This window comes from Oryctolagus cuniculus, chromosome X, assembly GCF_051225735.1.
Source record: "Oryctolagus cuniculus isolate XC-2025 breed Fujian yellow rabbit chromosome X, ASM5122573v1, whole genome shotgun sequence".
NCBI lineage: Eukaryota > Metazoa > Chordata > Mammalia > Lagomorpha > Leporidae > Oryctolagus > Oryctolagus cuniculus.
In genome coordinates this window covers 45,540,435-45,562,693 of record NC_142888.1, presented here as the reverse complement: position 1 = coordinate 45,562,693, position 22,259 = coordinate 45,540,435, and the positions used below count along the sequence as shown (strand labels likewise).

Below are 22,259 nucleotides of genomic sequence, written 5' to 3'. Positions count from 1 at the left end.
GATTATCAATGCTCTCCCTCTATCTTTTGAGCTCTAGTCATATCATCTTCTTCCTAGGAGATCATCTCAATGCAAGAGTCCCATCATCATATTTCCATATGGCTAGTACCCAATTTTCTTCTGCAAAAATAGGCCATCACCTTTAGTACTTCCTGAGCTCATGGCTTTACTGTTGCCCAGGCATACAAAACCTACAACATGAGCAATCTTTAAGCTTTCCACTTAGTCATGATTCGTAGTGAAATCCTAGGCACTTCTTCAGTGCCTGACATCTATTCTTTCAATTCTGATTTCACTGCCACTATTCTGCATTTACATATACTCCTCAACTAAAAGATGGTTACATGCCAATAAATTTATCGTAAATTAAAAATATGGTAAGTCATAAATGCATTTACTTCACCTAACCTACCAAACATCTTAGCTTAACAGCACAGTTCAGTGTAGAATACTGATTATACTATACCTTTGTGATGGCATGGCTGACACTGCTTAGCATCACAACATATCATTAGCCTAGCCCAGGGAAAGATCAAATTCCAAATGGCTTCTACTGAATTCTTACTGCTTTTGTACCATTGCAAAATCAAAACATTTTCAGGGACCGTCTGTAGTCATTTGTTACAATAGCATCCAAACTGATTTCTCTACTTCAACCCTTACCCCCTCTGTGTCCTGCCATAAATAAACCAGGGAAATTCACTTAAAACACAGATAAGATCATGTCACCTCTCTGTTAAGATCCCTGCAATCATTCCTTGTGTCACAGTAAAAATTAAATTTCTTTAACTGATCTGCAAGACCCTGCATTCCTTTTGTCATCTCATCCACCAGTTTCAAGCTGCAGCTTGAAACAACACAAGTTTGCTATCTTTCAAATATAGGCCAGAAATCTGCTATGATTTTATTGAGCTGAATCCAAATGTCAACAGGGTTGCAATCTTTTGTGGAGGCTCTAGAAGTAGGATCAGCTTCGTTACCCTTCCAAACTTCTAGAGGCTACCAGCATTTCTTGTCAAATGTTCTTCTACCATCGTTGAAGCCAGTGATATTACATATATGTGTACCTTTCTTTCTTTTTTTCTGAGTTGATTCCTCTTGACAAAGGGCCATTATCATCTTTTATTTTCATTTCTTCTTCTTTTTTTCCCCAAAGAAACTGTTGTTTTAATGAGTACAAATTTCATAAGCACAACTTTAGGAATATAGTGATTCTTACCATCATACCCGGCCTTCCACCCCACCTCCTCCTCCTTCTCCCATTCCCAGTCCCATTCTCTATTAAGAAAAAAAAACTGTTCCTCAATAGTCAAGACAGGGGTTCTTCAAGTCATCACTTCTCAAAGTGTCAATTTCACTTCTACAGATTTCCTTTCAGGTGCTCTATTAGTTATCGCAGATCAGGAAGAACATACGGCATTTGTCCCTTTGGGACTGGCTTATTTCACTAAGTATGATGTTTTCCAGATTCATCCATTTGGTTGCAAATTATTAGATTTCATTTTTTTAACCACTGTGTAGTAGCCCATAGAGTAAATATCCCATAATTTCTTTATCCAGTCTTCAGTTGACAGGCATTTAGGTTGATTCCATGTCTTAGCTATTGTAAATTGAGCTGCAGTAAACATGGGGGTGCAGATATCTCTTATTTGCTGATTTCATTTCCCTTGGTACCTTTCTTTCATAATAGTCACATCTTGCTCTAACTCTGATTCTTTTGCCTCCTTCTTAAGATTACATTTAAGAACCCTTGCGATTACATTTGGATATCCATCTGGATAGTCCGTGATAATCTTCCTAGATTAAGGAAGCTGGCTAACATTCTTAATTCCATCTACAAATTTAATTCCCTTTTGCTACGGAACCTAACATAGTCACAGGTTCTTGGGATTAACATTAGACATATTGGGGGTCCAGATATGGTTATACAATTGTTAATTTTCCTTATCATATTTGGTCATTTGCTTAATAATATCTATCTATTTCCACTAGAATGTAAGCTCTATGTCTGTTTTCTTCCTGGTAAACCTCCAGTACTCAGAATTGTGTCAGAAACATTTAAGGGGAACAAAGTGTTTGGCACATTTGTTAAGGCACTGTTTGGGATGCCCACATCCCGTATAGAGTACTTGGATTTGAATCTCAGCTCTACTTCAGATTCCAGCTTCCTGCTAATGCATACCATGAGAGGCAACAAGTACTTGGATCCCTGAATTCCAGGCTCTTGACTTTAGTCTGGTCCAGCCCCAGCTATTGTGGGCTCTTACAAAGTGAACCAACAGATAAAAATCTCTCTTTCTGTCTTCCCCCATTTGTCTCTCTGTCTTTAAAATAAAGAAATACATAATTATTTAAAGAAACCCCTGAAGTACATAGTGTACATTTGTTTATTATCTATTATGATTCTAGTCTCATGCCTGGGCTCTAACAGGGTCGGGTGAGCTAGCCCTGTGATTTTCAAACCGCTCATATAATAAATACCTTTAAGGCAAATGACATTCTGTAATCCCAGTAGTTGTTGCACAAAAATCACTAATTCTGGTTAAAGTGAATTCAAACCAGTAGTGTTGTGGTAGAGTTTAAAAGATAGCTCTCGTAATAGGCATTGTGGCACAGAAGATTCAGCTGTCATTTGGGATGACTGCATTGCATGTCAGAGTACCTGAGTTTGTATCCTATCTCTATTTCAGATCCAGATTCCTGCTAATGTGAACCCTGGGAGGTGTCAGATGATGACCCAAGTACTTGGATTCCTACAACTCATGTTAAAGAACTAGATGGGCTTCAGCCTGGCACAACCCCAGCTTTTGGCTATTAAACCAGTAGATACAGTCCAAAAATAAATGACTGAACTCAAAAATAAAGAATCAGCATCTGAAGAAAAAAACAAGTCTGCCCTGTGGTATTTGAACAATGGCTGATTTCAAGCTACTGATGTTATGTTACTAAACATGGAGTTGGGAAGAAATTTTCACAATCAACTTTCAGAATTTAAGTTGACTCCAGCACACTATTGGTTGAAATCCTGTCACCTAAACCTCCCTTTCCATATTCCCTCGTTATCCACTACAGGATACCTGGGGGTCCCCAGAATATAGCTTGAAAAATTCACATATGAATATGGCAACTTTAAGATTTAGATGGGAATACTGAGGCCTAGAGAGGAGGGTGAATCCAGGCCTCCTAAAGCCCATTCCAATGCTCTTTGCATTGTGTCATGCTGCCAATAGTCTAGTTAATCTCTCATTTTCCTACTTCCAATTTCCTCACTCTATTCCACTGGTATTTTGCTAACATATTTGGTTCAAAAAATAAAATAAAAATAAAAAGCAAAGCCTGATTTCAGCAGGGATAGAGTCCTATTCCAGCCTTAAACCTGGAGTTCTCATAAAAGCCTATGAATCAAGGCATTTTGGCCTAGCTTTCAAGACTCTCCATAATCTGGCCAAGATTTTTCTTTCTCTACCTTTGTACCTATACATCAAGGTACAGTCCAACTAATTTTGTCTTCACTAGAATTATTTTTGCCCTTGACTGCCTCCGGGCTTTGGCTCTTTTTCTGCCATGTACTTGGAATTCATTTCCCATCTTTTTACCTATCCAATGATAAACAAATATCAGATCCCAGCCCATATTCTAGCTCTGCTGGGAAATCCTCCTAGACCCCTGAAGTCCATGGGGTTTACTACAACTTCTAACTTCCATTGCACATGTGAGTTTCTCCCACTGTTTTGGTCTTTAGTATGTGAGGCTTCCTAATGTTTGATTTTAAGCTCATGTGCTTATTTTTTTAGTTTATCATTAGGTTGATTTTTATATGTATGTTTCTCTGTGTATGTATGCTACATCTGTATGTTTAAATGAGTTTTATATGCTTACATGCATGTTATCTTGTACATTCTGCTTGAGTGTATATATGTGTTTCCATGCTTGTTTATGTATGTCTTTGTGTACATCAATGCATATTTGTGTGTCTATGTGTCTATTTTATGTGTCTATGTGGGCTGAGATGACGAAAGTAGGCATGGAGCCACAGTGACCTCAGGTTATTTGGTCTCAAAAGATTTGGGCCATTTTCTGTGCTGCTCACCCACAATCTGTGAATTCTGACCACATACATACCACCATTTCAGGAAGCATTGAATTTGAAGATATGGGAAAAAAAGGTGAACCTCCTGAATTAAAGTAGTTGTCCAGCTATCTCCTTTTTCCTCTTCAACTACACCATCCTTTTGCTGGCTCAGCTCAACTATAGCCTTGGGCCATAAAGAAGAAAAGACAGTCTTTGAAAACAGGCCAACTTGGCTGGGAAATCTCAATTCTGCCATTTACCAGCTATATGACTATGGTCAGGTTCCATGATAACTCTGGACCTCAATTTTCTTAATCAGAACAGGATATACATGTAAGGCAAGGCCTAGAAGTTATGGCCTAGCCTAGAGTAGGATTTCTATAAACAGTAATTTTAGTTATCATGTCTTCTGGGAAGCATTCCTTGATTATTGTGTCCTCACTAAATACTGTCTATGCAACAACTTTTTTAAAAAAGATTTATTTTATTTATTTGAAAGCATTATAGAGAGAAGTAGAGACAGAGAGAGGTCCTTCATCCACTGGCTCACTACCCAGATTGCCGCAACGACTGGAGGTGCACCTATCCGAAGCCAGGAGCCAGGAGCTTCCTCCAAGTTTCCCACATGGGTGCAGATGCCCAAGGACTTGGTCCATCTTCTACTGCTTTCCCAGGCCATAGCAGAGAGCTGGATTGGAAGAGGAGCAGCCGGGACTGGAACCGGCACCCATATGAGATGCCAGCATTCCAGGCTAGGACGATAACCCACTGCACCACAGCGCTGGCCCCAGTATGGAACAACTTTTAAATCTCAGTTATAATTCACCTTGTATTGGAGTGTACGCGTGTGTGCCCTCTGGTACATCCATGATCCATGTTTGTGTGTCTACTTCATCTATACTAAAATAACACTTAGGTCCCATTTCTTTTTTTGTAACTTTTATTTAATGAATATAGATTTCCAAAGTACAGCTTATGGATTACATTGGCTTCCCCCCCGCAATGACTTCCCTCCCACCCGCAACCCTCCCCTTTCCCGCTCTCTCTCCCCTTCCATTCACATCAAGATTCATTTTCGATTCTCTTTATATACAGAAGATCAGTTTAGTATACATCAAGTAAAGATTTCAACAGTTTGCACCCACATAGAAACACAAAGTGAAAAATACTATTTGAGTACTCGTTAGAGCATTAAATCTCAATGTACAGCACATTAAGGACAGAGATCCTACATGAGGAGTAAGTGCACAGTGACTCCTGTTGTTGACTTTACAAATTGACACTCCTGTTTATGGCATCAGTAATCTCCCTATGCTCCAGTCATGAGTTTCCAAGGCTATAGAAGCCTTTTGAATTCACCGACTCTTATCTTATTTAGACAAGGTCATAGTCAAAGTGGAAGTTCTCTCCTCCCTTCAGAGAAAGGTACCTCCTTCTTTGAAGACCTGTTCTTTCCACTGGGATCTCACTCACAGAGATCTTTCATTTAGGTTTTGTTGTTGTTGTTGTTTGTTTTTGTTTGTTTGTTTGTTTGTTTTTCCAGAGTGTCTTGGCTTTCCACGCCTGAAATATTCTCATGGGCTTTTCAGCCGGATCCGAATGCCTTTAGGGCTGATTCTGAGGCCAGAGTGCTGTTTAGGACATCTGCTTAGGTCCCATTTCTAACATTTTTATGTCTCCTTTACAACATCCAGAGAAGGTCTGGAAATAAGAGATCATTAAAGATATGAAGGAAGCAGAAAAGTTTGTACTTAACAGTATAATTTTGGAGACATAATTATGAGTTTGAATCTTGCCTAGGTACCTTTTATAAAGGTAAATTAGTTCACTGTTCTAGGCCTTGTTTTTACGTGTAAAGCCATGTTTTACTCAAGTCATTCAGCAAATAGTTGCTGAGTATTGTATTTTAGGAATTGTAGGCACTGGAGATAGAGCAGTGAACATAATGTGAAAGTTAATTCCTTCATGAGATTTACATTCTAGAGTGGTAAGCAGACAACAAACAGGTGAGCCAGTAAATAAATATGAAGTATGTCAAATAGTGGTAAGGACTCTGAAGAAAAAGAAAAGCAGTGTAAGGGAGTAAAATGATGGGAAAATGCAAAGTGAGGAAAATAATACCTACCTAAAGGGATCTAACAGTGGAATTAAATAATTCATGCAAAGTGCTTAACACACAGTGCCTGGAAGAGTAAAAGAGTTGAAAAACAGCAGCTGTCTTTGCTATAGTTGTTGTTGCATATACAGGGTAGCTTGACTTTAAAAATCTGAGAGGATATAAGCATCAAGCCTATTGATGCTCATGTTGCAGTTTGGGAGCTGAGACTCAGAGAGATTTGACTTGCCCAAGGTCTCAGAATCTCAGAATGAAGTAGACACAGAGCCAGTCTTATCTCCAGGCTTCCTTACTTCCCATGATTTTTTTTTTTTTTTTTTTTGCATCAACAAGCCTACTGAACCCATGGCAAAGCTAGGAATCCTTCCAAGAAAAATACTGCACATCATCTTCAGGAAATTTCTTCAGATCCAGGCAGTACTAACAAGATGCAAAAGGCAGCTGCAAAGGTACACAGTCATCAAGTCAGGCAGAAATTGACACCAGTACAATGGGACATGGGCGTCCAGCTCTTTAACAGGGAAAGCTAAAGAGGGGAGTTGCAGGATGTGAGGGCGATCTGGCTGCGACATCTGTCACCCCTTTGATCGCCAGGGTTGATTCGGCTGATCTGGCTGGCTAGGCGGGTGTCCCCTCCCTCCCTCACCGCTCCATGTGCGTCCCTCCAGAAGCTGCGCGCTCGGTCGAAGAGGACAACCTTCCCCGCTAGAGAACCGGTCTTTGGTCAAGGGTATACGAGTAGCTGCGCTCCCCTGCTATAACCTCCAAACAAGCTCTCAAAGAGGGGAGTTGCAAGGGGAGGTTATGGGTGGGAAAGAGGTAGTTGTGGTAGAGTGTTGATTGGAAAATACAATAGGAAGATTTTCTGAAGTTCAGAGTTGCCTAGGTGAAGACTAAATGGGAAATAAAAGCTAAAACTTCCAATGAGGTGAACAGAATGAAACCAAAAAGCAAGGGACACTCATCCATAGGATATGGGTTCCTCAAGGCAAAGGGGCTTGATAGATTTCTTCTTAACCAGCTCACAGTCCCAAATCATTTGTTTGTTTTTTTTAAACATAGTTGGGGGGGGCGCTGAGGCATACCGGCTAAAGCTATCGCCTGCAGTGCCAGCATCCCATATGGGAGCAGGTTCAAGTCCCAGCTGTTCCACTTCTGATCTAGCTCTCTGCTATGGCCTGGGAAAGCAGTAGAAGATGGCCCAAGTCCTTGAGCCCCTGCACCCACATGGGAGATCCAGAGGAAGCTCCTGGCTCCTGGCTCCTGGCTTCTGATAGCCCCAGCTCTGCCCATTGCAGCCAGTTGGGGAGGGAACCAGCAGATGAAAGACCTCTCTCTCTCTCTCTCTCTGCCTCTCTTTCTCTCTGTGTGTAACTCTGACTTTCAAATAAATAAATAAATCTAAAAAGTTGAATTTAAAAAAATATCCTGTGCCAAACCTAGTGTTACACATCTGAAGAAATTCCAATCACTCTGTTGCCTGTGAATAGGAGGGATTTTTGGGGCAATTGAGCTTTTCTAAGGGGCTTAACATTACTCTCTTGTAGGTTGGTGTGGTGTCTGCATCAACTGACATTCAATGGAAAGTTAAGCTTAATAGAACACACTACCATCAAGTCAATGGGTAGTACACTAGAGGCCATACTTAACTTTCCCTTAAAAAAAAAAGTGAATGTTAGATCCATTATGAAAAGGTATGAGGATGATTCATGAAAATAGATTCTCCCTCACCACCAGGGTTCTGGAGCTACTGGAGAAAGTAATTCAAACATCAAAGAGATTTTCCATATGAGATATAAGGTATACTCCCCCATAGCAACTTTATCCATGGGCTTGCTAATTAATTGTTGTTGTTGTTGTTGTTTTTGATGTGTAGAAAACCCTTTCACACACTAAGCTCTTGTACTGTTGAAACTCACAGGCACTCTACTTCCAACACTGTTCACGTGCGTAAGCTGAGCAGGCAGGAATTAACAGCACAACTGGTGAAAATAGCAAAGACCAACAAAGTTGATCTCTTCTCCCTGGGCTCACCAGAAAGGAAAACACCCTCACACTGGAGAGAGCAGACTCATCCCAAAGGTAATCTCCCAACCTCTGAGTCTTGTGGAGGGGACTCAAAATAAATACAGCCTGTAGGATCAAAGGCCAGAGAGCCCCCATCGGCTCCAGGGAAAGTCCAGTCAATATTCTAGCAGGGGGAGGAATTGCTTCACTCACCCTCAAATCTCCAACCCCTGGCAAGGGGGAAGGGGGAGTTCCCCATGTGACTAGTGCTGAAATAAGGAAGGAAGGGGAATATGTGATGGAACTAGGAGTTCAAGTGAGAAATAGAGTAAAGGAAGGGAAGTGCACAGGCACAGACACTGGCAGCCACCAGGAGTGCAAGATTCTGTGGCAGCAGGAGGCTGGAAGAAAAGTCAGAAGTGGCTCTGACTACAATGGGGATCTTACTGGGTCTGCTGCTGCTGGGTCACCTAACAGTGGTCATCTATGGTAAGGCATTGAGTGGGACCTGGATACCATTACTGGCTCAGGCGAAAGACTGGGGATTGATGGTGAATGCTTACCACAGACAGCCTGTACTGACTAGTATTCTCAGCCAATGTGGCAGGCTCTCTCAGCTTTGGGCAAAAGGGAGGGAAGTAGTTAAAGGTTGCTGAAGAATCTAGGAAGTAATTGGGTAGAAACTTAAGCAAATTTCCTCTTGGAAAACATCTACATGATTTATCTATGGATTTTTGTATCTCAGAGACACCAAATAGATACCCAATGTCACCCTAAGACTGCCTCCATTTGCTCTCTTTTACTTGAAATTTTGCCATTAAATTTAATCTCTCTGACTCCTGGTTTTGGTTCCTTAGAATAGACATTGTCTAAGGCTTAGATGGAACTTTAGAAGTAACCTGTATCATGCTGCGTTATTATGAACACACGTCATCAATATTTATTCACATACTTAAAATGGCTGGGAGCTCATGTAATCAACTCAATGCAAGAGGAGCTCCCATTGTTGGGAATTTCTTATCTTTGTTGAAATTAATCTTTGGGTTCCATCCAAAGACCACAGCCCTATTTCTTGGGGCCACAAAGTGTGTATCTGTTCCATATGCCCTATGACAGCCTTTCAAAAGTCTATGGGGGACCTGCGCTGGCAGGTGGCATGGCAGGTGGAGCCGCTGCCTGCAGTGCCGGCATCCCATATGGGCACCTATCCGAGTCCTGCTGCTCCATTTCCAATCCAGCTTTCTGCTATTGCCTGGGGAAAGAGTAGAAGATGGTCCAGGTCCTTGGGCCCCTGCACCTACATGGGAAGACCCTGAGGATGCTCCTGGCTCCTGGTTTCGGATCTGCACAGCTCCAGCCGTTGCGGCCACTTGAGGGGTGAGCCAGTGGATGGAGGACCTCTCTCTCTCTGCCTCTCCTACTCTCTCTGTGTAACTCTGACTTTCAAATAAATAAATAAATTCCAAAAAAAATTATGGAAAGACACTATGCCCCCTTATTCTTCTCTTCTGCAAGCTAACCAGTCCCAGTTCCTCCAGCTTATCTTCATAAGATTTAGATTCTTACCCTCTTATGGACTAACTCAACTTTCCTCCGGACATAACCCAGTTTATCTGGTTTATTTGTGGGAAACGAATGCTGGACATGTATTGCAGAAGAGACCAACTTTCCTACTGTAGCATTCCCTTGCGTCTTCCACTACCCTCATTTATACCACTGCAAAGTGAGTTGTTTTCTCCAGAAACTGAGCCTGGGTAGTTGTTAAGTGAGACTCAATGTAGGATAAAGAAGTTCTCAGTGCAACCTTGCTTGTTGCATCTCCCTAGAGGGAAAGGCTGGATGGGTGTTAATTTGAAGTCACTTGTGAGGTCATAAATAACCCACTTTCCATAGCTAACCTAGATTAGGATTCCCTAACCTTGAGCTCTGTGATCCATCAAATTCTAGAACCTAGGAGTTACAAAGTACTCTGAATTGAGTCAACCGAGAGGGGAAAGAATTTTTCCTAGACCACAGAGCCTTGTTGGGAGTTAACATTCCTGAAGAATATTGTTCGATAACCACAGTATTTGTATTCTCTACCAGGCTTTAGAGTGTACCTCTACCTTCTCCAACTTGGTTTGAGCTGAGACTTATAGGGGCTTTGAGGAACATTATATAAATGTTAATTTTAAATCCTCTGTGTGTGTGTTTGTGTGTATGAAAAAGAGAGAGAGAGAGAGAGACATGAGAGCACTCACATGTGTCTTGTTCCTTCCCAAGTTTGTGAGCTCCAGCCCTAGAACAAGCCCCCATAGAATTGTATACTATAGATTGTATTGTATACTATAGATGTGATGTTCAGAATATACTGACTGGCCAATAATGCCTTCCCTCTCCCTGGGTCTCAGTGTCCCCAGCCCAGCTATGCAGTAAGAAGATTAACTTTGCTAGTCTAAAAGGAACTTACCAGCTCCCACAACTCTGTAGGAATGGCTTCACTGCTAAAAAGCCCCTAGAAGGGCAGAATGAACTGTCAGTTTCTTCCTGTGGGGCTAAGGCAAATGTTGAAATAATCATAATAAAAAGAAGTCCTAATACGCAAATTTTATGAACATTTGATAAACATCTATTATCTAAGCTAATCCTCTAACCAGGAGGCAACCCACAGCAGAGAGAAAGCAGACATGTGTTGGGGGTGGGGGATGTGCAGGACTTGGGGAATATCACCCTCTCTAAGATTATGGGAAGAGGAAGATGCAGAAAGGGACCCAGAATGTCGCACGTGCACAAAACCAGGACTTTATTTTCTTCTGGACCTTTACACAAGCTCCAGGATTTTGCTTTTCTGAATTCAGGTCCCAAGACCACGATGGGCCCTAGGATTATTCCCTCTTTCACCAACCAAACTCTCCTTCAACAGACCCTTTGACTGAATGTCTATCCCTGGCCTTTGTCCCAAGGGAAACAAATACTTGAAGGAAACACAATCTATCCTTAAGGGGGAAGGGCAAAGCTCTGAGATTCTGTGAAAGACTTTTAAGAAAGGATCTTGAAGATGGGGGCATTTTTTTTTTCATTCTAGAAGCTATCTAGCCCGAGGATGACATCCATGAAACCATGTGAGGTAGGCCCAGGTAAGGGGTTGCTGATTACAACAGTGACTTGTGTTTTAGTAAGCTAAGAAGGTAATAATTTTGTGTAGCATCTGAAATCCTGTAGTCTGGGTCTTCAGGACCACTTTTCTTCCAATGTGTAACTTTGGGCAGGTTTCTTTCTCGCTCTGGGCCTCAGCTTGCCCATATGTGCCATGAAAGAATATGACTAACTGGTTTCTAAAAAGCCTTCCAACTATGCCATTACAGAAGTCTCCAAATCCCATCCTTCCTGATAACCTCAACCCCTGTTGTATCAAGTGGCTTGCCATTTTCTGGTTCTCAGGTATTCATAATGGGCAGAACATTCCCCTAAGAGGTGGGGCTTTCCTGAAATGAATTTTTCCTACTCAACCTTTCAGGAAAGTCAGCATTATTGTGTAATATGGCCAACATTTCACACAGGGTGACAAGCTGATCCTGTTATTATGCCACTGTGTCCTCTCTGGCTGCCCTGCTACCCAGATGGCCTAATAGCCAACTCATAACTCACTAGAGTCTATCTGGTTGGGGAAGGAAGCTCCTAACCTTGTCATGTGATACCTTCTTCGGGTCAGTGTTAAAGCTAACAATGGTCAATTTAAATAACTCTTATTAAATAACTCTTATTAAATAACTCTTATTGAAGACTTGTAAAGGATAGGAAGAATCAAAGCTTATATGAGAAGTTTCCCTTGAGGCATAGGATAAGATCAACACCAATCACCTATTAAATACCAGTTATATGTTATGTGCTTTCACACTTATGAACACATTTATCTGCACAATAACCCTCCATGATGTTTATTACTTTCATTTTATTGATGATGATCTGAAATCCAGATAAGTTTAATAATTTATCGAAAGTAACATAAGTATAGAATAAGGCAGACCTTGGATCCACATGGTATTATTCTAACTACTTCATGAAGCTCTTCACTAGCAGTTTTTCTAGCCTCTCTGAGAACCATGGGGATAGGTGGAAGGTCAATACTATTGTGATTGTTACCTTGGAGATCAAGGAAGCTGAAGTATAGTACAATATCCTCTTTCTTATGATGTCCTGTGACTAACATCCTCTTTCTCCTTATTCTACTGATGAGCCAGGATGAGGAAGAGAAAAGAGCAAGAAGAAGAAAAGGGAAAAGGAGAAGGAAGAAAATAAGAGAGGAGAATGGGTGGAAGGAAGAAGAAGGAAGAAGGGAGGAGGGAAGGAAAAAGTAAACAGAGGTGGGGGAACATACCATTCTAGAAAATTCTGGTTACAAACAGTTACATGTTCCCATTTTGGAATGGAGGAATCAAGCATGACCTACTTTCAGAAGTGACTCAAAATTGTGAAACTGGGACATGTTCTTGACAGACCAATGTGAGCTGTTTGGGAATCTCCTGCACATTTCCAGAGAGTAATTCAGCCAGGTCTTTCAGCTTCCCTTAGGTCAAAGGGAAGACATGCACATGCATAGACAAAAGTACTTCAGATGTTCTCACAGCAAAATAATGCTTTTTTGCCTGGGTGGAGGGAATGTGAGAATGTTTTTCAGAGGAGAGGAGGGAGATTAGAGAGGGCCAGAGAAAGATGAATGGGAAAGATCCCATTAAACCTAGGCTCAGATGGTTTTCATGGGTTTAAGGATGTTATGTTTGGATGTGGCTAAAATATGTGTGGGCATTTGTGCTCATGATGATGGTAAGCTGGATTTTCATGCACATGGGAGCATTAACTTTCAATAGCACAATGACATTCACCACCTGGTAAAAGTTCATCATCAGCTAAAATATGTAGTTAACCTCTGTTTCCAGTATAGTCTGCTACAGAAGACCATCCAGGATTGAAAGGGACTTTAAAGAGTAATGTTGTCCAACACCCAAACAAACTCTAAGGACACTGTCAGATAACTTAGTCCATCCAAAGTCAGCTCTGATTTAATATAAACCTCATTTTTAGGACAAATAAAAATCTTCCCCTCTTGTCTTCCCATTTGTAGGTCTGAGTTTTACTCCCAGCCACGTCTAAAACTCTCCAAAGAGGCGCCGCGGCTCAATAGGCTAATCCTCCACCTAGCGGCGCCAGCACACCGGGTTCTAGTCCCGGTTGGGGCGCCGGATTCTGTCCCAATTGCCCTTCTTCCAATCCAGCTCTCTGCTGTGGTCCGGGAGTGCAGTGGAGGATGGCCCAAGTGCTTGGGCCCTGCACCCCATGGGAGACCAGGAGAAGCACCTGGCTTCTGCCTTCGGATCAGCATGGTGCGCTGGCCACAGCGCGCCAGCCACAGTGGCCATTGGAGGGTGAACCAACGGCAAAGGAAGACCTTTCTCTCTCTCTCTCTCTCTCTCTCTCTCTCTCACTGTCCACTCTGCCTGTCAAAAACAAAACAAACAAACAAAAAAACTCTCCAAAGAGTGTATGGTGGATTGAGCAACGTGGATTTATGTTTATTTATTCTTTTCTATTCAAGACATTTATCTTGGTCAAAATATGCTGTTTATATTCTAAGAGGACCTGGTGAGAGCACAAATCAGAGGCTTGGCTTTAGTATCCCAATTAATAGAAGCCCTTGTACTTGAGAAAACATTCTGGGATCTAGAAAGCATAGCCAAATATCCAATCCAAAATGTGTCATCTTCCATCTGCTTGACTGAATCCTAGGAATCCTGGGCTAAGTAAAAGGCTTTTATTCAGTAAGAGCTCACATTTTGGAAACACCTCTCCTGGGAGAGGCATTAAGACATTGCCTACACACAGTGTCTCACTCTTGGTCCCAACTTTATAAAACACAAAATTCCCAAAATATGAGCTTATGAGTGGAAAATTCTTATGGAGGGCAATGTTGTCTCAATGCCTTTATCTTCTTCCCTCTGGGCTTACCTTCCCGGAACACCAAGGAGCAATCTCCCTTCTCTCCTATCAGCATTCCCACTATACCCAGTACTAGAACTTTATTCAGACCCTTTTCTTCTCCATGCGAAGCATAGACAAAATCTTTTCCCCCTCAGGATGGAATTTTCCAGTTTATCTTTATTGAAAACTAACAGAAATCCAAAGGGAAATAAAAGGAAAAAAGGGGGATAATCAGGAAAAAAAAAAATGTTACCCTCACAAAGTATAGGCTTTAAACATAACAATAGCTAATGGTTTTGTTAAATAGTTTCCATGCTCAGAATTGTGTTTTGCCTGCCTTCTTCCCCACTGAGCCCTTTTGGTGGAGTAAAGGAAATAACAACAAGGTAGAGGGCCTCTTCTTGCTGAGCCCTGAAGCCCCCACATTTTACCAGATACATATTTATACCAATGAAATAGCACAGACCCAATGGCTCAACATGTTTTGCTCCCACTTTTCTTTTGGAAAATGCTAAATGAAAATGCTAAATGAAATGCTAAACAAACTTGCAGAATGTTAAGATTTGGCAAAATCCCTAGAGATCATTCTATCTAAACTCTTCACATTTTAAATAGACAAAAAGGAATCTCCATAGTGAAAGATGACTTATCCAAGTTCACCTCATAGCAAGACAGTGATATGAGAAAGACTTGCAATGCACAAGACTAAATATTAAGGATTGTACTTCTGAGGACCAATTGTTTTTAATGGGAAGAATGCAGAAAACAAAGGAGAACAGTGAATGCAAAGGCTTGATGGAAGAAACGTCGAGGGGTGTTTCTCAGAAGTTTCCTGAGGCCTGCCACTACCACTGAAGCTTCTATGTTAATATGTCATCCACTTTTGATTTCTTCCTGTGTTCTCCCTCTTTAGGCCATCCCATCCTGGAAGCTCCAGAGAGTGTGACAGGGCCATGGAAAGGAGATGTGAATATTCCCTGCACCTATACCCCCCTGCAAGGCTACACCCAAATCTTGATGAAGTGGCTAGTACAACGTGGCTCAGATCCAGTCACCATCTTCCTGCGTGACTCCTCTGGAGACCACATCCAACAAGCAAAGTATCGTGGCCGCCTGCACGTGAACCAAGAGGTTCCAGGAAATGTGTCCCTCCAACTGAATATCCTGGAGATGGATGATCGGAGTCACTACATGTGTGAAGTCAGGTGGAAGACCCCTGATGGCCACCAAGTGGTGAAAGATAAGACCATTGAGCTCCGAGTCCAGAAACGTGAGTCACTGTTGGGGTAGCAAAGCACTGATAAGCAAAGAAGCCATAGGGGACTAGGTTACCCATAGAGTAATCCTAGAAATGCCTTGGAAACCCAGAGACCTTTGTTGTTCTCTACATATGCTCTCTTCAGTTCTGTGCTGATCAGTTTTGTAAAACTTTGCTTTATAACTTTGTCAACCCAATGGTTAAGAATGTTATACTAAACTTAAAAAAAAAAGGAACTAGAACAACGCATGCCAACATTCTTTACATTCTAAACATTTCTGTACAGTGAGAGTTACTTCAAAAAATGGTATTCTACTGTAATTTTAATGATCCGTGACTGCTTTAAAATTTACTGTATATGGCTTAAGTGGTCACTTTCCCATTCAATTATTGTTTATAACCATTGTCTATATTCCCACTAAACTAGGGTCCTTTTTGTTTTTTACTTGTTAAGCTTCTTATTCAGTGAAGTATTAAGCCATTTTTTTTACTGTAACATAAATTTAAAACATGTTATCTCAAAAACTAAAAAACAAAGAAAGGAAGAGGGAAAGGAGGGTGGAAGGAAAAGGGGGCAGGGAGGGCAGGAGGAAGGAAATATCAATATAGTCTTAGAATTGTACCTACAAACCACATTGAATTGTAAAAAACCTAGTTTAATTTTTCTAATTTTTTAAAAAGACTGAAAAGCACTTTATTGACAATAAAAGTGTAAATTGTTTAATTCTTATCTTTTTATATAGTTTTGCTATAACACCATGATTAAAATAGTAAATTTCCCTTTTAAAAAAAAGAGAGATGAACAAGTAGAGTATCTTCAGGATTGTCACTGTATGGAAGAATGTAGAAAGTGTTGTGAAGAGTTCTTGACCTTCAAATTTCTACCTCTTGAAGTGTCCCAGAAATTCTAGCAACCATAGCCTCAAGGACCTCCATGAACTTTGGGTCTTAAAACTCATAGAAATGAATATATCCAATCAGGGTATTGAAAAGTAGACAAATACTTGGTAGTGAAGCCCTGGAGAAGTGGATGCAAGGGTTAACCAAGATAAGATTTGCTGACTTGCAATTTTATAAGGCATGTCCTTGGTATTCCAAATCTGCTGATAATCCAAAAGCTACTTGAGTATAAATAATGGCTTTATTTTTTAAAGATTTATTTATTTTTATTTGAAATTCAGTGTTATAGAGATGGAGAGAGAGACTGAGAGAAAAATCCTCTATCCACTGGTTCACTCTCTAGGTGGCCACAGTGGCCAGGGCCCAGGCCAGGCTAAACCAAGAGCCAGGGCCAACACACTTGGGCCATCTCCGGCTGCTTTCCCAGGCTATTAGCGGGGATCTGAATCAGAAGTGGAGCAGCCAAGACACAAACCAGTGCCAATATGGGGTGCTGGCATTGCAAACAGCTGCTTTTACCCATTATGCCACAATGCTGTCCCTGCCATTATTTTTTAAAATCAGTTGATTTTTAACTCCAGATAATTCCAATCCCAGATACTGAAAAGAAAGTGTCTAATCCATCAAAGAAAGCTATTTTTAATTTGCATTGCCTTTTTTCCTTCATCCCTCCCAAGTCAGGAGCTCCCCCTTTAGTTCCACTTACAGATAAATGCATACCCTTATAACCATCAGGAATAACTTGGCCTTGTGTCACCATAGCCTTATGACTTCTCAGAACCCCCTCTCTTGTCTTCCCTCTGCAGTTTCTGTCTCCAAGCCCACAGTGACAACTGGCAGCAGTTATGGCTTCACGGTGCCCCAGGGAATGAGGATTAGCCTTCAATGCCAGGCTTGGGGTTCGCCCCCCATCAGTTATGTTTGGTACAAGGAACAAGCTAATAACCAGGAACCCATCAAAGTAGCAGTCCTGAGTACCTTACTCTTCAAGCCTGCAATGGTAGCTGACTCGGGCTCCTATTTCTGTACTGCCAAGGGCCGGGTTGGCTCCGAGCAGCGCAGCGACGTTGTGAAGTTTGTGGTCAAAGGTAAGCAACTCCCTCTCCTTGTGAGAATATTAGCAGAGTGCCTTGAATCAGAGATACCTCAAAGCAGAGCACATATGCCAGAGAAGTACTGAGAATGGGGCCCTTGGTAGGCAATGATTGTAAAATCACAAAGAAAAAAATTTTAGGACTGGAAACAACAGCACTAGAGATAGTACTCAGCATATTAAGATGGAAAAGAGACAAGTGATAATATATATCTCATATTGCCAGGTACAAAGTATATGAACCCTACACATACTTTCTCATTGAATCCCCACAACTGTTTCATGGTATAGCTATTGTCATTCCCATTATATAGAAGAAGAAACAGAGTCAGGAAGGGAAATCTAGTCACTCATATAGGTTCACAGCACGAAAGTGCAAATCTAGACTTGCACTCAGATTCCGTGCTCTTTCCACTACCTCTGCTCATTTCTCGTGGTTGAATCTGTATCAGATCCTGGAAACATTTTGGAAGCTAATATTTTGTTCTTTTTGTTTGGTTGTTGGTAGTGGGTTTTTTGTTGTTGTTGTTGTTGGGCTTCTTTTTAAAATTTTATTTAAAGTATACAAGTTTCATGTATCTTGTATATATGCATTTAGTAACATAGTGATACTCCCCACCTCCCTCCCTACTATGCTCACACCCTTCTTCTTCCTCCCTCTTCCTAATTTTTACAAAGATCTATTTTCAGTTTACATTATACTCTTAAGATTAACCCTACACTAAATAAAGAGTTCAACAAATAGTATTAAAAAAAATACTGCTCCTTAACAGTGGAAAAGGACTATTAATAATCATCCAGCCTCAAAATGTCAAATTCGCTCCTATATGTTATATTTTTTATTTGATTGTTGTTTTGCTTATTTAATGAAGTTTGGTTTTGCTTTATGAGATACAGCCCAGATATCTGCATGCTTTCTTATAGTCCCCTTCCTTTCTTCCTAAACTCAAGTTCAAGTTCTGGTTGAATATGGGCTCTGGTTAATTCAGGTCTATTTCTTACAGCACTCCCATAGCTCTACTAACTATACATAGATCCTGACCTATTAGTTTTGAGAGTAGCAAGGGTTTTCTTACCCTGAGTTACATGGACAATGCCCCTGTTTTCTAAGAGTTAACATTCTGGTCAAAAACAAGGAAAGTCGTGATCACAAAGACCAAGAATATGTCTTTCATAAAGAGCAATGTGAACATTTTTGCTTTCTGTGAGTTAGCTCCTGAACCATCTGGACAGATGCTTATTCATAGACAACCAGTCTATTTCTTTTAACCACAGTCAGTTCTTAGTACAATGTCATTAAGCAACGTTCGCCATTACCTCCTACTAACAGATAAGAAAACAGAGGCCCATAAAAGTTACTTTCAGCTTGCCACGCTTCCCTGCTCTCTGAATCATGCTACTGTATCTTGGTTTCCTCTGCCTGCTTCCTTCTCTATCCCAAACTGGTTGTATGACTCTAGCTCCCTCTGTCTCCTCTGCCTTACAGAGTTCTTAAACTTTCACCCACCTTACCCTCTATGTTGTTCTTCAGTGCTGGAATGGCCATAGAGGCCACGCCTTTCCTCCTACTCTTACACTGCTGAGTTCTGCTGACAAGGAAAACAAAACATCACCAATATACATTGTCCCCACTTTAGTTAAATGTTCTGCAATATTCACTGCCTGCCCACCCCCATTCTGTTTGCCAGTCTATTTATTCATGTTTGTCTCATACCTTATAAGAGAACTTCAGAGCAATTCCACATTTTTTCAGGCCTCTAACCCAGCTTCTGGAAGAGGAAGTCACCTCCTTCTCTGAAAAGATCCAGACCCTTTTCAGATATGAATTCTATTAACTTTTCTTCTCTATGAATTCCATCAACTACTCTCCTCTCAGCCTTGATATTTCCCTTACCCATTCCCATATTTCCTCTTGGCACAGAGTAAGACAGCCTTTGCTCCTCTCCACAGCAATCCTTCCTCCTGAACTCAACTTCAGCTACTCCTACTCTCTGCTCTACCCAGCTAAGTCAAACATGCATGTAATATATAGTATAAATATATATACATATACATACACATTTTTTTTTTTGACAGGCAGAGTGGACAGTGAGAGAGAGAGACAGAGAGAGAAAGGTCTTCCTTTGCCGTTGGTTCACCCTCCAATGGCCGCCGCTGCAGCCGGCGCACCGCACTGATCCTGGCAGGAGCCAGGAGCCAGGTGCTTTTCCTGGTCTCCCATGGGGTGCAGGGCCCAAGCACCTGGGCCATCCTCCACTGCACTCCCTGGCCATAGCAGAGAGCTGGCCTGGAAGAGGGGCAACCGGGACAGAATCCGGCGCCCCAACCGGGACTAGAACCCGGTGTGCCGGCGCCGCAAGGTGGAGGATTAGCCTATTGAGCCACGGCGCCAGCCCATATACATACACATCTATAACATATTTATGTTGTTCTTCAAAATATGTCTCTCAGTTTGGCACTTTTTCTCTCCTACAGTCACGACCAACCTTGTAAAGAAGGGAGATTCTACCAGCTGCACCTCCCAATTCTCCACACTATAACATTCTAAACTTCAGCATTGACCTCCAAATCACCAAAAAACAAAATCTTCCATTCACATTCATCCTTCTCAACATCTCTGTAGCAGCTGACCCTGTTGCCCATTCTTTCCTGCTCCAAATTCTTTCAACTATTTCTATCAATGATATCACTCTGTCCTGGTTCTCCTAAGACTTCTTTGTTCTTTCTCAGACTCTTTTGCTGGTTATTTTTTCATTAACTCCTTAATAATAAGAGTTCTCAAAGACTTCATTCATATTCCCCTTTTCATGTATCTCTATAGTGTTGGAGGATTTTACTCAATTCTGCAGCTTCCAATATCAGTTCTAGGCTAATATCTCTCAAACCATAATGTTATCCTTAGTTTCTCTCCTGAGTGCAGATCTCAATGCCTAATTACCTTCTGGACAGCTTCATTTCTAATATCAGCTTCTCTAAAATTGAACTTACCTTTACTCACCAAACCAGCTCCTCAAACATGTTGGAAGACACCATGTTATCTTTTGATTCTTCCCTATCCTTTACTTCATGACCAAATAATAATTAAATTTATCAACTGCTGTAAAATCAAATGACTAAATCAGATCTATTATTAAGTTCATTCATTCTCTTCACATATCCTCATGGTCTAATCATGGTTTTTTTTTCCTGAACAGTTTCAACAGTCTTCTAAATGACTTCCCCATGTCTGTCAATTGTCATCAAACCACTAACTTATCCAGCTCTTATTTAGTGTGTATTTTATGTCACTAGATCATAAAACCCTCACGTACATAATTCTGCCTATTTCATGGATGCTCTCCAGAGTTCAGATAAGTTCTTAGTGCTTAGGAGACACTAAATGAATATTTGTTGAAGAATGAGCTCACTTGGTTAAAACTCTCATTACACAGTGAGAATTATTTTTTCTAAAACTTACACTGAGTAAGTTTTTCTTTATTCATCAAAAACCTTCTATTACTCCCCATGGATCCTCACAAACAAATAGCAAAGCCCAAGCTTTTAGTCTCTTCTTAGTCTACCTAGTATACCTTATCTTCTAATATTTCTCTTCACATTTGAAACATAGCATGATGTTCCTTCTGCCTAAAGAAATTTTATTAACCATTCAGTGACATCTTTTTGTATTGGAAAATACTTCACATACTAAAAAATTCAGCCTTTAAAATTTTTTGTTAATTTATTTTTTATTTATATTAAAGACAGAGAGATATCTTCCAACCACTGGTTCACTACAACAATGTGTGCAACAGCCAGGAATGAACTAAGCTGAATACAGGAGCCTTGAACTCAATCCAGATCTCCCACATGATTGGCAGAGACCCAACCACTTGGAGCATCACCTGCTGCCCTACAGGGTATGCATCAGCAGGAAGCTGGAATCATGAGCTAAACTAACTCTCAAACCCAGGCACTCCAATATGGAATGCTGGCATTCCAAGCAGTGGTATTAATTGTTGAGCAAACACCTGCTCTAAATTCAACATTTTAAGGTATATAATTCAGTAGTTCATATGGTTGATTTATTATCACTATTATCTGGTTCCAGAACATATCAACCAACCCAAAAGGAAACTTCATACCCATTAAGCAGTCACTTCTATCCCTTTGTTCCCCTAATTTCTAGAAAACACTAATTTGTATTCTGTCCTTCCTCATTTACCTATTCTGAATATTTCATATAATTTTGAATCATACAGTATGTGACCTCTTATGTCTCTTCTCTTTCACTGAAAATAATGTTTTCAAGGTTTATCCATGCTGTAGCATATATCAGTGCTCCATCATTTTTATTAGTAAATAATTTTCCATTACATGGATACACTACACTATTTATCCATTCTTTATTAAATGAGCACTTGGGTTGCACTGACATTTTGGCCATTATGGATAAAAAAAAACTGCTATGAAAAATGATATAAAATGTTTGTTTGGACATGTTTGTAGTCCCCTTAGCTATATGACTAAGATGAGAATTTTCAGGTCATATAGTAACTCTGTGTTTAACTATTTGAGGATCAGTTAAACTTTTTCCAAAAGTTTAAACAATTTTACCTTCCCACCAACAATATATGAGAGTTGATGTCATATCTAAGGGTCTATTGACAAACCAAGCTCATGAACAATTACTCCTACATTTTCCTTTAAGAGTTTTATAGTTTTATTTATTTATTTATTTATTTGGCAGGTAGAGCTACAGACAGTGAGAGAGAGGGACAGAGAGAAAGGTCTTCCTTCCGTTGGTTCACTCCCCAAATGGCCACAACGGCCGGAGCTGCACCGATCCAAAGCCAGGAGCCAGGTGCTTCTTCCTGGTCTC

At 40.8% G+C, this 22,259-nt stretch overlaps 2 protein-coding genes across 5 annotated transcripts in view; both read left to right on the top strand.

Moving 5' to 3' along the window:
- Positions 1-2,887, top strand: part of LOC103351887 (heat shock factor protein 3) — an 88,165-nt gene extending 85,278 nt beyond the window's left edge. The window contains exon 13 of the mRNA XM_051827140.3: positions 2,691-2,887. Coding sequence (XP_051683100.1) covers positions 2,691-2,707 — 17 coding nt within the window. The 3' untranslated portion in view covers positions 2,708-2,887. The remainder of the gene's footprint in view (positions 1-2,690) is intronic.
- Positions 2,888-8,543: 5,656 nt separating this feature from the next.
- The window catches only part of VSIG4 (V-set and immunoglobulin domain containing 4), a 28,411-nt gene continuing 14,695 nt past the window's right edge, over positions 8,544-22,259 (top strand). For all 4 annotated transcript variants that reach the window (XM_008272723.5, XM_017349982.4, XM_008272724.5 and 1 more), the window contains exons 1-3: positions 8,544-8,684; positions 15,064-15,420; positions 17,115-17,396. In XM_008272723.5, the coding sequence (XP_008270945.1) occupies positions 8,630-8,684; positions 15,064-15,420; positions 17,115-17,396 (694 nt within the window). In that variant the 5' untranslated portion in view covers positions 8,544-8,629. The remainder of the gene's footprint in view (positions 8,685-15,063; positions 15,421-17,114; positions 17,397-22,259) is intronic.